The following is a 15,952-nucleotide window of genomic DNA, read 5'->3' on the forward strand; positions in this document are numbered from 1 at the left end:
AAAAATATGCTGCAAAGCTATAGTACCCAAAACAGCATGGTACTGGCAGAAAAACAGACACATAGACCAGTGATGTGACAGAATAGAGAGACCAGAAATAAATCACCTATAGCCAACTGATTTTTTTTAAAACAGATGCCCAAAACACACATTGGGGAATAGACAGTCTCTTTAATGAGTCATGCTGGGAAATTGGATATTCACATGCAGAAGAATGAAACTAGACCCCTATCCCTCATAATATTAAAAAATCAACTCCAAACAGATCAAAGACTTAAATGTAGGAACTGAAACTATAACACTACTATAAGAAAACAGAAGTGCTTCATGACAAGCATTGGGCTGGGCAAATATTTTTTAAATAACACTTCAAAAGCACAGTCAGCAAAAGCAAAAATAGACAAATGGGATTAAATCAAACTAAAAAGTCTCTGCACAACAAAGGAAAAACTTTAAAAGTGTGAACAGACATGAAGATATTTGGAAACTATGCATCTTACAAGGGCTTAATATCCAGAATATATAAGGAACTGAAATAATAACAACAAAAAAGCTAAAATAAATAACCCATTAAAAATGGGCAACTTGGCCAGGCACGATGGCTCACACCTGTAATATCAGCACTTCAGGAGGCTGAGGTGGGAGGATTACTTGAGGCCAGGAGTTTAAGACCTGTCTCATCTACATAGCAAGACTATTGCTATAAAAGGAAGTTTTAAAAACTATCTGGGCATGCATATAGCCAAGACAATCCTAAGCGAAAAAAGCAAAGCTAGAGACATCACTCTACCCAACCTCAAACTATACTACAAGGCTACAGTAACCAAAACAGCATGGTATTGGTACAAAAACAGACATGCAGACCAATAGAACAGAATAGAGATCTCAGAAATAAGACTGCACATCTACAACCATCTGATCTTCGAGAAACCTAACAAAAGCAAGCAATAGGGAAAGGATTCCCTATTTAATGAATAGTGCTGGGAAAACTGGCTAGCCATATGCAGAAAATTGAAACTGGATCCCTTCCTTACACCTCACACAAAAATTAACTTGCTTGTTTGTTTGTTTATTAAAATTAACTCATTTGGATTAAAGACTTAAATGTAAAAAGCAAAACTATAAAAACCCTAGAAGAAAATCTAGGCAATACCATTCAGGACATAGACACAGGCAAAGATTTCATGATGAAAACGTCAAAAGCAATTGCAACAAAAGCAAACATTGACAAATGGGATCTAATTAAACTAAAGAGTTTATGCACAGCAAAAGAAACTATTATCAGAGTGAACAGGCAACCTACAGAATGGGAGAAAATTTTTGCAGTCTATTCATCTGACAAAGGTCTGATACCCAGAATCCACAAGGAACTTAAACAAATTTATTAGAAAAAACCCCATTAAAAAGTGAGCAAAGGACATGAACAGACACTTCTCAATAGAAGACATTCATGCAGCCAACAAATGTATGGAAAAAAGTTCAACATCATGGATCATTAGAGAAATGCAAATCAAAACCACAGTGAGATACCATCTCATGACAGTCAGAATGGTAATTACTAAAAAGTCAGGAAACAACAGAGGCTGGTGAGGCTGAGGAGAAATAGGAAGGCTTTTACACTGTTGGTGGAGTGTAAATTAGTTCAACCATTGTGGAAGACAATGTGGCGATTCCTCAAAGACCTAGAAGCAGAAATACCATTTGACCCAGCAATCCCATTACTGGATATAAACCCAAAGGAATATAAATCATTCTGTTATAAAGATACATGCACACAAATGTTCATTGCAGCACTCTTCACAATAGCAAAGCCTGAAATCAACCCAAATGCCCATCAATGATAAACTGGATAAATAAAATGTGGTACATATACACCACAGGATACTATGCAGCCATAAAATGTAATGAGATCATGTTCTTTGCAGGGACATGGATGGAGCTGCAAGCTATTATCCTCAGCAAACTAACACAGGAACAGAAAACTAAATACTGTGTGTTCTCACTTGTAAGTGGGAGCTAAGCAATGATAACACATGGACCAGGGAGGGAAACAACACACACTGGGACCTGTTGGGGTTGCAGGGGGAGGAAGAGCATCAGGATAAATAGCTAATGCATGCTGGGCTTAATACCTAAGTGATGGGTTGATAAGACTTTAATAGGCATTTCTCAAAAGAAGTCATACAAATGGCCAACAGGTATATGAAAAAATCAAAAAATCATCAGCCTCACTAATCATAAAGGAAATGCAAATCAAAACCACAATGAGATACCACCTCACTCCAGTTACAATGACTATTATCAAAACAATAAATGAAAATACGTGGTGGTGAGGATGTAGAGAAAAAGGAACACTTACTGTTGGTGGAAATGTAAACTAGTATAGCCATTATGAAAAACAGTAGATGTTCCTAAAAAAATTAAAAATAGAACTCTCATATAACCTGAAAGTTGCACTACTGGGTGTATAATCCAAAGAGAGTGAAATCAGTATGTCAAAGAGATATCTGCACTCCATGTTTACTGCAACGCTATTCACAATAGCCAATATTTGGAATCAACCTCCATGTCTGACAACGAACGAATGGATAAAGAAAATGTAGTATACACATAATGACATACTATTAAGCCATTTAAAAAGTATGAAATCCTGTCATTTGGGATAACATGGATGATACTATCTTCAGTGAAATAAGCTAGACACAGAAGGACAAATACTGTGTAATCCCACTCGTATGTGAAATCTGAAAAAAAATTAATTTGATAGAAGTCTAGAAAGTAAATAGTAGAACAATGGTTAACAGACTAGGGAGGGATTGGGGGAGGGAGGATGGGGAGAGGTTGCTCAACAGGTACAAAGGTAGATAGGACGAATAAGTTCTGATGTTGTATTGCACAGAAGGTGACAATGGTTAACAGTAAGGTATTGTTTATATATCACAAAACAGCTAGAAGAGAGTTTTTTTAATGTTATCACCAAAAATACATGAGGTGATGACTATGCTAATTACCTTGATTTGTTCATTATACAACATATACATATATCAGAACATGAAATTGTACCCTATAAATACGTATAATTACAATGTATCAACTAAAAATGAAAAAATAATTGAACTATCACCTTATTCACCTTCACCACACATTGGTCATATTTCTGACCAATCTAGATTGTTATGGTCATAGGTGAAGATGCCTGTGTGACCCTGCAAAATTAACATTCGACATTCTCATGAAAAACAAAGGGTTTGTTTCATATGACCTTATTCTATTTGCAGAAGTAATACTCTCTTCTACTCCTACTTAGGAAATATCAAGTACTGGAAAAGGCAAAATATCTCTTCTTTACAAAAGTTAACCAAGAGGAGAATTGCATGCTACTGCATGGAGCAGATCCCTCCTGCCTTCTGAGAACGACAAGAAAATCGCATAAAGGAGTACTAATTAAGGTGTGGTCCATAGACGAGAGACTGTCTGTGAACTGTCTGTGATCAATAAATAGAGAAATTGATGGGTGGGGCACGGGAGTGGGCGCGTGTGAATCACAGCTAGGAGAGAGGACTGCTTGCGTTAGAGTCCATCCTGGTCAATAACGAGGTGCTCTCTCTAAAAACAAAACAAAACAACGAAACGAAAACTCAGCAGGCCACCAACCGGGACACTCCCCAGGTCAAATGACCGAGCCTCTAATTCTGTGATTGTTGTTGCTGTGCTCACGTTATTAAAACAAACAAACAGAAAGTGAAGATGTTTAGAACGTTTACAGTACTTTGGCATTGTCCTGATATCCGAGCTCCTGATCAGCAGACTCTATTCAGCCAGGTATAGGGCAGTTCGAGTGCTGTCAAATTTGTGATTCCCATGAGGCCAGGCTGCTTACCGGTGATGCATAAAGGACCACATCCTGGTTCGTGAAGAATTTGGAGGTAGGGGAGAAGGAGGGAGAAACTGGTCCTTTATCACAGGTGGTTTGAGAGCACTGATGTAAACTATCGTCACACTTTTGTAGTATAATTTGCTATTAATCCTCAATAGATCATTTACACTAAGTCGGAAAAAAGTGGAAACATCAGATATGTGGGATATGCGTCACCTTGTACATTTCTCAGCTGGAAAAGTGTAAAACATCTCAATTTTGCACCTCCCTTTTCAAACGTGTCTTTGGCTAAATCAATGTTGGCTGTAACCGCTCGTCCTCGAGCGAGCCCTGCCATCTTGTGGTTGAAGGTGTTGACTGCAACAGAGATTAGCGGTCTTTGACATCAACAGTTCTGATTGGGTAAAAGTACCCTCGTCTTGGGGTAGTTCTCTTTTGATGTCCTAGAGTCAGTCATACACAAATGCCTTCTTCCCGGAAAGTCCATTGTAAACAACGGAATGGACTTTAGGGAAAGGAAAGGAAAACGTGTTCTTTAGGACTCTTTAAATAGCATTCACCTATTAGAAGAATTCTCTGATTCATGAGCAGCGCTACATAGATACCGTGGGCGTGAATGTTGAACGAATTCATTTCTACACTATTTTATAGGAGTACTGAATAGTGGGGAATTGGAACCCCTCCAGGGGGAACCGAACATTGTCATTCAGAAGAAGACAAAGAGGGACTGAAATGAAGCTGTTGATTTCAACACACAAATTCTGGTGGTAGTTGAAGGCAAAGTAAGTTTCTCCGAATCCCTAGTCAACTGGAGGTAGAGACGGACTGCGCAGGTTAACTACAGCTCCCAGCATGCCTGAGGGGCGGGCTCAGCGGCTGCGCAGACTGGCGCGCGCGGGTGGTCATGGGACTTCAGCATGGCGGTGTTTGCAGACTTGGACGTGCGAGCGGGTTCTGACCTGAAGGCTCTGCGCGGACTTGTGGAGACAGCGGCTCACCGTGAGTTGCCCCGGCTTCGCGGGCCGCAGCGCCTGCCCAACCTCATGCCACCCTGACCATCGGGACCCTCTTGGGAGGAACTGTTTCCTGATGAGTCTCTGTCAGGTCTTCCAGAGTCTCTGGGATGTCCCTGGAATGTCCCTGGAGGCTGATGCCCGCCGAGGTGTAGGTCTGATTCCTGGCGCGGAAAACTGAACAAGGTTGTTACCTTGTTCAGCTCCTTTCCTGCAATGAGGGAACGGAGACACCCAACGAGGGCGAGGGATTCGCGTAGGGACCTACAGCTGATAGATGACTGAAACCGGAGCTGGACTCCAAGTGTACAATCTTCTAAGCTTCTAAGTTACTATCAGCCCTTCCTAACTCTCACGACAGTATCTAAACAAATGCTGGAATTTGGGGCACGGACAGGAAGCGCCGTGGAGGCTCAGAGAAGGAGGAGGATGCGGGAGTGTTGGAACAATATTATCCAGACAGAGAGAGGGTAGGTGGGGACATACACGGTGGAGTGGAGGTGGAGGAGGACAGCATGGCCCGAATCGAAGGGAAGCGAAAGCCTTGAGAGACTAGAACCTGTTTTAACTATTGGAGTTAGTCGTGGGTTCTGTATTCCTTAGACTACTGTAAAGTGTGGGGATAGAGATATTAAAAAGAATCAAGAGGTTCGTGCAGTAACATCTGCTCCTCAGAGACAGTTTTCAGCTCATTGTGAGTTCTGATTACTGATACTGTTCAGAGGTGGTGCTAGAAATGACAACCACTTCTTGGCAAAATGAATCACACCATTTTTTAAATTGTCCTCTTTATGAAGTACCCTTGGCGAAATGACTTTGCCTTTCCACTGCTGCCACTAAATGAATGTTATCTCTGTGGTACTTTGCTCATCAGCACGAAGAGGAAAGTAGACAAGATGATCTGGGCCATTTAGCGCTAATGTTCTTTGCTCCTGTAAAATAAATTTTCCTGGGTGTAGCTCGTCGCAATTATTACCTCCTCAATAGGCTTTTCCTGATGCCATCCCATTTTTAAATAAATCATGAGCTTCTTAAGAGAATTGCCATGTCTTATCCTTTTATTTACTGTGCTTAACATATTCACTTTGCAAGCACTAATGCATGGCAGTTACTCAGTTAATGCTTGTGGAATAAACTGAACACATTAAAAAAAATACAAAAAAGAAAAGTTATAATGATTTCTTTAGAGAATTTCCCACAGTTTAAAATACACTTGAAAGAGATGTGGTAATTATGTACATTGTTAGTGGTTATTTTTTTATAAATTAAATGGAATTCATGGCATATGACAAAGTTGCCTCAACTTACAAGTCAGACAAAGGACTGCTATTTGATGAGTCTGGAAATAAATAGTGGACATTTTCAAAGAATAGGGAAGACAGAGCCCTGGTTCTTAGTTTCTGATGTGATATAAGAAACCAATAATAAGCTTCAGAAATACACTGCGTAAATTAAAATACCTTAAAGCCTGATTAGGGAAGTAAGTACTCCTAAGCTGCCAGATGAGGAGTAGTCTAGGAAAAAGTTTTGTGGAGAAACAGATCCTAGTTGACATTTCTGTAGAATGGTAGGGACATTGTTTAGTAGCCAAAAGGATATCCCAAATGGGTATAACAAGGAAGTTTAGAGCAGATTTGGGAGTGTGGTAAAGAAGAATAGGGAGAAGGTGTGACTGGTTGATTTGACTAACTGGGTGCAAGGTGAAGCCCAAGGTACAGGCATACATGTGATTTTTTTGTTTTTAAGGGTGACTTTCTCCAGGGAGGCTTTGTGACCCCTACACCAGGTTTCATTGTGCTATATACTTCCATAGAAAACTTACTTATAAAAAAATGTATTTATATACAATGACTCGCTTAATTGCCTTATTTGCCTTAGTTCTCCAACAGACTGGGCTGTAAATTTCTTGTGGAGAAGGATTGTATTATTTATCCTGTATGCTCAACACCAGTTTAGGGCTTGTCAAGTAATGGATGCTCAGTAAATACTTGAGGGAGGAAGGGAAGAAGGAAGTTGGACAAACTGTTGAGAGTTTGGCATTGATATGTATTTTAATATTAATATCCTTTCATCCCCATTGGTATTTTTAAAAATTAAAGATGAGAATCATGATTTTTAGATTTTTTTTTGGTAGCCCAAAGGTCCAGAACAGTGCTAACTGATGAGGGTAATAAAGCAAGCCCTTGACCTCAAGGAGCTCCCAGTCTGTCGATGGTGTGCAGCTTCAAACGGGAAGTGGGCGGCAGTGGTGTGAGGGAGTTATCACTCCATTTCTCTCTAGGAAAGGAGTCTCTGAAGGAAGTAAAAGGACAAAAAGCAAAAGAATGAGAATAAAAGTGACAGTGATAAAGTAGGAACTTCATGGGATGAAAATGAATACAGGGACATGAAAGAGAATGACAGTTGAAAAGGAGAAGCACAAAGTTAAGAGTCTTTAGTATCATTTTAATAATAATTCATAATGGTTAAACAAAGACCTATGTGCCAGGCACTGTTCTCAAACACCTCGTGTGTATTATTTAAATTTCATGAGAGGTGTATGAAGTAAGTGTTGTTATTTTCACTATTTGACATATGAAGAACCTGAAACTTCACATTAAGTAACTTATAAGTGGTAGTGCGTAGACTTTAAATCAGGCAGACTGACACTAGAGTTCACATTCATAACCACTCCTTAAATGGCCTCCTACTCTTGACATCTAGACTTAGGATGGACCTGTGTTACAGGAAGGAGAGGTTGTTATATTTAACAAAAGTGTTCAATTTTTCTTTTTCAGTTGGCTATTCAGTTGTTGCTATCAATCATATCGTTGACTTTAAGGAAAAGAAACAGGTAAAGTAATATTTCTGAAGTTAATAAGTTCATAAATAGGTATTTTTAATTCTGTTTATATTGGTAATTTGGAAGCTACAGATTAGAATATTTCTTAAGTGCACTCCTTTGTGCACTATTCCTTTTCTATTTTTATATGTTAACAGTTGAACTGATGCATATTTATATAAACAATGAAGATTTTTGTGAGATACTATGATATAGTGTTCAGGATTCCTAAAGTTGATTTGAAATTAAGTTACTTTCACTGTTCAAAAAGTGCATTGTTATTGGCTGGACTGTACTCAAAATATTTAGTCCTTTTTATTTTATTGTCGTGGACTTATTAACTAATTTCTCTCTTAAACATTACTAGTAAGTATGTATATTTCTCTTCAGGCCAACAACTGTATCCTGTAGATTATTTCAGTCTAAAAATTAGTTTTCATTCTTCCTATTCACTGATGTTTACAGTTGCTTCTCTGTTTAGCTTTCTTTTTAAAAATAATTTTAAAAAGTCTTTTTGAATACCAGAAATCACCTTGCTTTCTTTTAAAAATAAATGCGTATTTTTTTTCTGAGAACCCCTCCTAATTTTTCCATTATGCCTTGTGCTATTGATGTATTCAATCTGCGGTAACTATTTATCATTTGTTGTAGGAAATTGAAAAACCAATAGCTGTTTCTGAACTCTTCACAACTTTACCGATTGTACAGGTAGGTGTTTTGTTGCTTAAGAAACATAGTATCTATTTATTCAGTTAAAAGTTACCTAATTATGTGTGTATTCTCTAACTTGAGCTGCACCTTACTCTGAGTACCAGTCTTACATTTTCCTCAAGGCTCAGCTCTTCAGGAAACATTCTTTTACTATCAGTTCAATACTGCTTTGATGATCTTCTTTCCTGAAGTCCTACAACTTTAAAATTATCTCGTTATGTAGTTTAAGATACATACATCCCTTTCTGTGTCTGTATTGTAAATTCATAGAGAACAAGGACTGGGTTTTACTGATCTTCACTATCCCTTATAGCCAGTACCTTTTAATGAGTACTTTCCACTGGTAAACAGGAAAATCAATCGTTGTCTTTTGTGCTTTTTGACATCATGTTTTTTTTTAAATAGGGAAAATCAAGACCAATTAAAATTTTAACTAGATTGACAATTATTGTCTCGGATCCATCTCACTGCAATGTTTTGGTAAGTTAATTAATTTTCTTCTCTCCTTTTGGCCTTGTAAGTTGTATTGATTAATGTTGAACAATGTTGCACTTTGTCTTCCCCCTTTTACATTTTCCCTCGCCCCCCCTAAACCATGACACCTGCCTGCTCTCCTTGTCCTCAGAATTCACACAGTGTAATATGTCTGTTCTATTTACTCATGGCACATATGTAGTGATACCACAATTAAAGAATCCCTTGGCAACTGTTATTCTGAACTCATGTGCACCAGACTTGAGGTGGGTGCTGGGGGGTATTGCCATGAATAATATGAGCACAATCCTTGAACTTAGAAAGCTTAGAGTTTACTTGGCAAGACAAGCACTGAACAAATAATAATTACAAATGTAAGGAATGTTCCAAGGTAAGGAAGTGGTAAATAAAGGATGCTCCGGGAGTATGTAACCTGAGTAAGTTGATATTCAAGCTGGGAGACGGAAGAGTCAGTAAATGTTATATAGGTGACAAGCAGGGAGCTGGTGTTCCCAGATAGGATGGATTATGCATAGGTCCTGAAGCTAAGGAAAACATGGTATTTTCTGGGAAGTGAAACCAAACAATAGGGCTAAGCCTAGCGAGCCAGTTACATGGGATGAGGTTAGAGATATAAACTTGGGTCAGGATTCCAAGAGCAGTTGGAAGCCCTTGAAGGTGTTAACTAAGGGAGTGAAATTATGAGGTTTGAATTACAGATAATGGATTAGAGAGAGTTAGGGAGGGGACTTAAGAGGCATCCAGAAGGGAGAACTGAAAGGATTTGTTGGTTAATTGGATGTAGGATGATTACTCCCTAGGCCTGAGGGAGTGGCCTGAGCAGCCAGGTAGGTAATGGTACCATTTCCTGAGATGGACCATACAAACAAGCAGGTTTGGGAGCATCCTGATGAGTTACTGTGAGAGTTTCAAAAGAGTCTGTCAAAAAAGATGTGCACGGTGGCTCACGCCCATAATCCCAACATTTTGGGAGGCCTAGGTGGGCAGATCACTTGAGGTCAGGAGTTAAAGACCAGCCTGGCGAACGTGGTGAAACCCCATCTCTACTAAAAATCCAAAAATTAGCAGGGCGTGGTGGTGGGCACCTACAATCCCAGCTACTCCAGAGTCTGAGGCAGGAGAATCGCTTGAGCCAGAGAGGCAGAGGTTGCAGTGAGATCACACCAGTGCACTCTAACCTGGGCAACAGAGCCAGACTTCATTTCAAAAAAAAAGATGTGGCCTTCAGAAGAGTGATCCCAATTAAAGATGGTGCTTTGGAAGTGTTCACCTGCAGTGAGTAATTGAAATCATGGGAATGGATGAGACTTCCTGGCCAACGTGCATTGTGGGAAGAAGAAGTTTAGTACAGAGTCCTAAGGAACTTCACTATTTAATGGTATAAAAGAGGATGAGCTAGAATTGGAGACTGAGAAGAGACTGCCCTAGAAGTAGAAAGACAACAAGCAAAGGGGAAACAGAAAAGGAGGAATGAAAGGTCAGCAGGGTCAGTATACCTGTGTAGTCAAGCAGAAAGGCAAAAAAAAAAAAAAAAAGTCTGTCAGATTTATTGATATGACAGTCCTTTGCTGCCTTAGCAAAAAACATTTCAATGGATATGATAGAGATGTGAGAAAATGCAGACTCTGCTGCTGACTTTGCTTAAGAAATTTGACTCCATAGGAGAATGGGAGGCATAGGGTGGTTGGTGGATAAGAATCTGCTACATAAAGAGATTTTGTTTCTTAAATGAGAGAGGTTTGGGTATGCTTGCTATCAGGGGAGAGAGAAAGTGAGATTTCCTGAGAAGGTGAACTGTTTTATCTTTAGCTGGGATAGATATCTCCATCATAGAATAGAAGTAATTAAGGAAAGACCCCCTTTATAATAGTTACTGTTGCCAAAGAAATTGTGAAAAACCAACTTTTGGTGTCTTATACACCTGCAAGGCAGCATTCTGGTTCCTTAGGCCCAGGTAGACATAAATGGAGCTGACTTTTGATAGATGTAAAGACTTTCATTTACTCTTGTTACCATGAACATCTTGGTTCATGTTCCTTTTTGTATCCTTCACAAGTGGGAGTGGGCAGGTGAAGGAGAGCAAATCCCAGATCCTGGCTATTTCTGAGACCTGGACCCTGCCCTATCTCAGCACAGGTCTGCCTAGCAGGCCCTCTTACCTGCTCAAGCACAGCACCTGCTGCTTCTCTTATACCCTCCTAACTTTTATTATACTTTTTACAAAATAAGAGATTGCAAAATTTTAGAAGATGCCAACAAGCAGAGAAGAAATATGACACTTTATTCCCTAATTCAGAGATTATATGTTTGTGTAGAAATAAATATTTTTTTTCTAGTCTTTTCATATACAGACTCACACAATTTAGGTTTGAAATGAGATTTTCTTCTTTTTTTTTTTTTTTTTTGAGACAGGGTCTCACTTTGTTGTCCAGGCTTGAGTGCAGTGGCATGAATGTGGCTCACTGCAGCCTTAACCTATGGGACTCAAGTGACCCTTCTGCCTCAGGCCCCCCAAGTGTCTAGGACATAAGTGCCTACCACCACACCCAGCTAATTTTGTAATTTTTTTGTAATGATGGGTTCTCACAATGTTTCCCAGGCTAGTCTCAAACTCCTGGGCTCAAGCAGTCCTCCCACATCGGCCTCCCAAAGTGCTGGGTTTACAGGCATAAGCCATCATGCCTAGCCTAATTTGATTTTTACATCTCAAACACAATGTTTGGTACGTGGTTAAAGTATAACCAATGTAGGAAGGAAGGAGGAGAATGATTAGTGAGATGGATATATGTATCTAAATTCTCATGTGCTTAGGTCTTTTCTGCCAACATACACAGCAAAGCAGAAATGTCAGTAGTATATTAGAAGTGTTCCATGATTGAAATATAAGTGTGAGTCAGTCACTAGACAGAATTTCATGTGTACAGATTTTGTTATTGTATGATAACATTCTTTTTGTATTCCTAGAGAGCAACTTCTTCAAGGGCCCGGCTCTATGATGTTGTTGCAGTTTTTCCAAAGACAGAAAAGCTTTTTCATGTGAGTAACGGATAAGTAAAAGAAAGTAGTATTTATGTGTTATGTAAGAAGTCTGATGTTCTGCTTTTGTAGATGACCTGTTTTGACTCATCTGGAAACTTTTAGGATTTGTTATTTATACTTGGAGTTTCTAGAACCCCATAAGGGTATATATAACTGGCATTTGTGTTTTTTGTTTTGTTTTGTTTTATTTATCCTGCTATCATATGATGGGCTCAGTTTGAAAGAGCCCGTTTTGGCCGGGCGCGGTGGCTCAAACCTGTAATCCCAGCACTTTGGGAGGCCGAGACGGGCGGATCACGAGGTCAGGAGATCGAGAGACGATCCCGGCTAACACGGTGAAACCCCGTCTCTACTAAAAAATACAAAAAAAATAGCCGGGCGAGGTGGCGGGCGCCTGTAGTCCCAGCTACTCGGGAGGCTGAGGCAGGAGAATGGCGTAAACCCGGGAGGCGGAGCTTGCAGTGAGCTGAAATCCGGCCACTGCACTCCAGCCTGGGTGACAGAGCAAGACTCCGTCTCAAAAAAAAAAAAAAAAAAAAGAGCCCGTTTTCTTCTGTTTCTTTATCTGCTTCATTCATTCAAAACTTCTCTTAGGTAAGTGTTTCTAAAATCACTTGTTTCTGCCCTTCTTACCATTTGCTGCTCCTTGGGAGGGAAAGGAGCAAGGTTCTATTATGTAGCATAAAAGTTTCCACCTCTGTTTCAGATTCCTCCTTTGCATGCTCTGAGGTATAGCCCATATGCCAGCATGATTGTCTCAGCTTTTAGTCTTTCAGAAATTCTTCAAAATCAGCCATTTGCTAGTATAATCCCTCTTCTCATCTTGAGAGCCTTTATGAATTGAATTTCTTTTGTACTTTTAAAATTGCCATTTCATTGCCTTTGTAGAAGGGAAAGGAGCTTACCATGTATGCTTGTTTGTCACCTTGAGACAGAACACCCTGGGCATTTTAAATGATTACAGTAGGGAAAAAACATAAACTGTAATGCATTTTACTGTGTAAAATGAGGTATAGCTACTTTTAGAAAGTTTGAAAGTTGCCTTTATCTGGGTTCACAAAAGTGTCCATCTGCCAAAAGTATAAAATGAGGTATAGCTACTTTTAGAAACTTCTGAAAGTTGCCTTTTTCTAGGTTCACTAAAGTGTCCATTGCCGAAAATATAACCACCAAAGGTACTACTCTTTGATTTTTTTTTTAAAGACTAATCAAGTGCCCTATTAAGAAGAGGGGAAAGAGTAGAACAGGGAATTCAATTTGTAACTGACTGTGAATAGTCAAGATAACTGACTGTGAACAGTCAATTAAGATAACTGACTACCTTCAGACCAGCCTGGTCTTTGAGATTTTAATGTTACTTCAGTTTTTTTTTTTTTTTTAAGCAAAATTCGTTCTAAAATTGCAGAAAGATGCTTTTGCTAGACGTATCCAGTAGATGGAGCTATTAACTAAGGATGCTAATGTGTGTGGTAAACATTAATAGTTTTCAAGACATGCTATCAATTCTTAATTATTTATATTAACAGAGGGAAACAGCACAAATTATTTATGAATGCCTACTCTTTTTGTTGTTGTTGTTGTTACTTCCTTTAAAAAATGCAACTGTAGCCCGGGCACAGTGGCTCATGCCTGTGATCCTAGCACTTTAGGAGGCCAAGGTGGGTGGATCACTTGAGGTCAGGAGTTCAAGACCAGCCTGGCCAATATGGTGAAACCCCGTCTCTACTAAAAATACAAAAATTATCCAGGCATGGTGGCACGTGCCTGTAATCCCAGTTACTTGGGAGACTGAAGAACAAGAATTGCTTGAACCCAGGAGGCAGAGGTTGCACTGAGCTGAGACTGCACCACTGCACTCCAGCCTGGGCAGAGTAAGACTCTGTCTCAAAAAAAATTTTTTTAATGCAATTATAGATATTCTCAAGAATTTTGTTTTAGTTAAAGGGGTAAGTAGAAGCAAGTGGTTTTTAGTCATAAAATACACCTGTAGAACTTTTTAAAATCAGGCACATTAGTCTTCACCACTGGAGACTCTGGTCCAATAGATTTGGGGTTGATTCTGGGTATTTGTTTTTTCATGTTCTGTAAGAAAGTATAATTCAGTGCTGAAACCACTAGTGTTTAATATAAGGCAGACCATGGTCATTTCCAAATTTGTTAAACAACCAGCAGCAACTTAGTTTTGTTATTAAATAATGGCAACTCAGTTGTGATTTGGAATAAAAGTTGCTGATGTACCAAGCATTTTGTTGTCCATTTGATTTCTGGATTAATTTTGAAGATCGTGCAACTTACATTTCCATATCCCTTTACTGATGATTAGAGAAACAAAAGAAGGTACACATTTGTAAAACCTTTCAAAAGCTTTTACATATTTATTTCCTTTAACTTTTACAACAGTCCTGTAGGATAATTGGGACAGATATTTATTACTATCCCCATTTTATAGAGGAGAAAACTGAGACTCAGGCTGAGTGATTTGCTCTAAATCTCCCAGCAAGTATGTTCTAAAGATAGGACTTTGGGTTTTAGACTATATTGTAATTTCATATAATAGTTTTATTTGTTTATCTTACTGTTTTTCTCAGACTTAAAGTTTGAATTTGCTGAACACATGCTTGATGATAGTAGATGGGCCTGTCAAAAATACTTTGGAAGATGGAAGAAAGCACAAAGTATTGACTTTACACATATACTCAAAAAGTTATATGAAAATGCAGTTTTAAAAATTGGAACATCTTCCTCTTCCCTATCCAAATATTACCCATTCCTTAAGATTAAATTGAAATTAGAGTTCTCCCTGTTTTCTATAGGAAATCAATTTTAACAGACATCTCTTTTAAAGCTTTTATAAGTATATTGTGGTTTGGAATCAGGTCAAATGCCAGCAGTTTGTTTCTTAAGTTACATTCTATAAGTCATTTTATTTGTTTTGTTTGTAAGTTGATTATCTAGAATTCTAACAGCTATCTATCTTTATAGGTATGGTATTCTAAAACTAAGTTAGGTCTCCAAGATGAGTCATCAAGCATACACACACACAGACACACATTTATGTCAATAGTATAAAATCTAACCACATTAAATAGCATCATTTCCATAGGACATAACATAGCATTATATTTTCTACTCAGAGTATCTGGAAGATTTCTCACAGAAACTCCCTCCCCATAATTACTTAAGGAGATAAGGCAGAGGTTAAAGATTTTGAGGGTGTCCATTGGTTAGGGCTCCTTGGACTGTGGGACAGTTGTGGAATATGACACAGAGAGTTGCATAGAAGCTTCAGGAGCATCTGGACCAGTTATTCCCATTTAGGATTTAAAGCAGCTGAGCAGGTTGAGGAGAATTCAGGTTATTTAGTCCAGTGGTCTCTAACCTGCTTTGATTGTGCACCCTATCAGTTTAAAAATTTTTTGAGCCTGCTTCCAAATATATATATGTTTTTTATAAATTATTTGCATCTCTCATTGTACTGGTGTGCCTTACAAAAACTACATAAACACAAAACAAATCTTAAGATAGTGAATTAAAAATTTAGTAAATGGGCCAGGCATGGTGGCTCGCGCCTGTAATCCCACCACTTTGGGAGGCCGAGGCAGGCAGATCATCAGGTCGGGAGATTGAGGCCATCCTGGCTAACACGGTGAAACCCCATCTCCACTAAAAATACAAAAAGTTAGCCAGGCATGGTGGCGGGCGCCTGTAGTCCCAGCTACTCAGGAGGCTGAGACCGGAGAATGATGTGAACCCGGGAGGCGAAGCTTGCAGTGAGCCGAGACTGCGCCACTGCACTCCAACCTGGGCGACAGAGCGAGACTCTGTCTCAAAAAAAAAAAAAAGCAAATGGAGGCTGGATCCAGTGCCTTGTGCCTGTAATCCCAGCACTTTGGGAGGCTGAGGCAGGATGACCACTTAGACCAGGAGTTCGAGACCAGCCTGGGCAACATAGTGAGACCCTGTCTCTATTTTTAAAAAATAAAAGTAAATGGAAAT

At 39.1% G+C, this 15,952-nt stretch overlaps 1 protein-coding gene across 3 annotated transcripts in view; it reads left to right on the forward strand.

Annotated features, from left to right (window-relative positions):
• The first annotated feature begins 4,781 nt into the window (after positions 1-4,781).
• Positions 4,782-15,952, forward strand: part of RPP30 (ribonuclease P/MRP subunit p30) — a 41,418-nt gene continuing 30,247 nt past the window's right edge. For all 3 annotated transcript variants that reach the window (XM_077946747.1, XM_001087609.5, XM_015147668.3), the window contains exons 1-5: positions 4,782-4,876; positions 7,668-7,723; positions 8,363-8,419; positions 8,828-8,902; positions 11,882-11,953. In XM_077946747.1, coding sequence (XP_077802873.1) covers positions 4,795-4,876; positions 7,668-7,723; positions 8,363-8,419; positions 8,828-8,902; positions 11,882-11,953 — 342 coding nt within the window. In that variant the 5' untranslated portion in view covers positions 4,782-4,794. The remainder of the gene's footprint in view (positions 4,877-7,667; positions 7,724-8,362; positions 8,420-8,827; positions 8,903-11,881; positions 11,954-15,952) is intronic.

The sequence above is a fragment of the Macaca mulatta genome, chromosome 9 (assembly GCF_049350105.2).
Source record: "Macaca mulatta isolate MMU2019108-1 chromosome 9, T2T-MMU8v2.0, whole genome shotgun sequence".
NCBI classification, from domain to species: Eukaryota; Metazoa; Chordata; class Mammalia; order Primates; family Cercopithecidae; genus Macaca; species Macaca mulatta.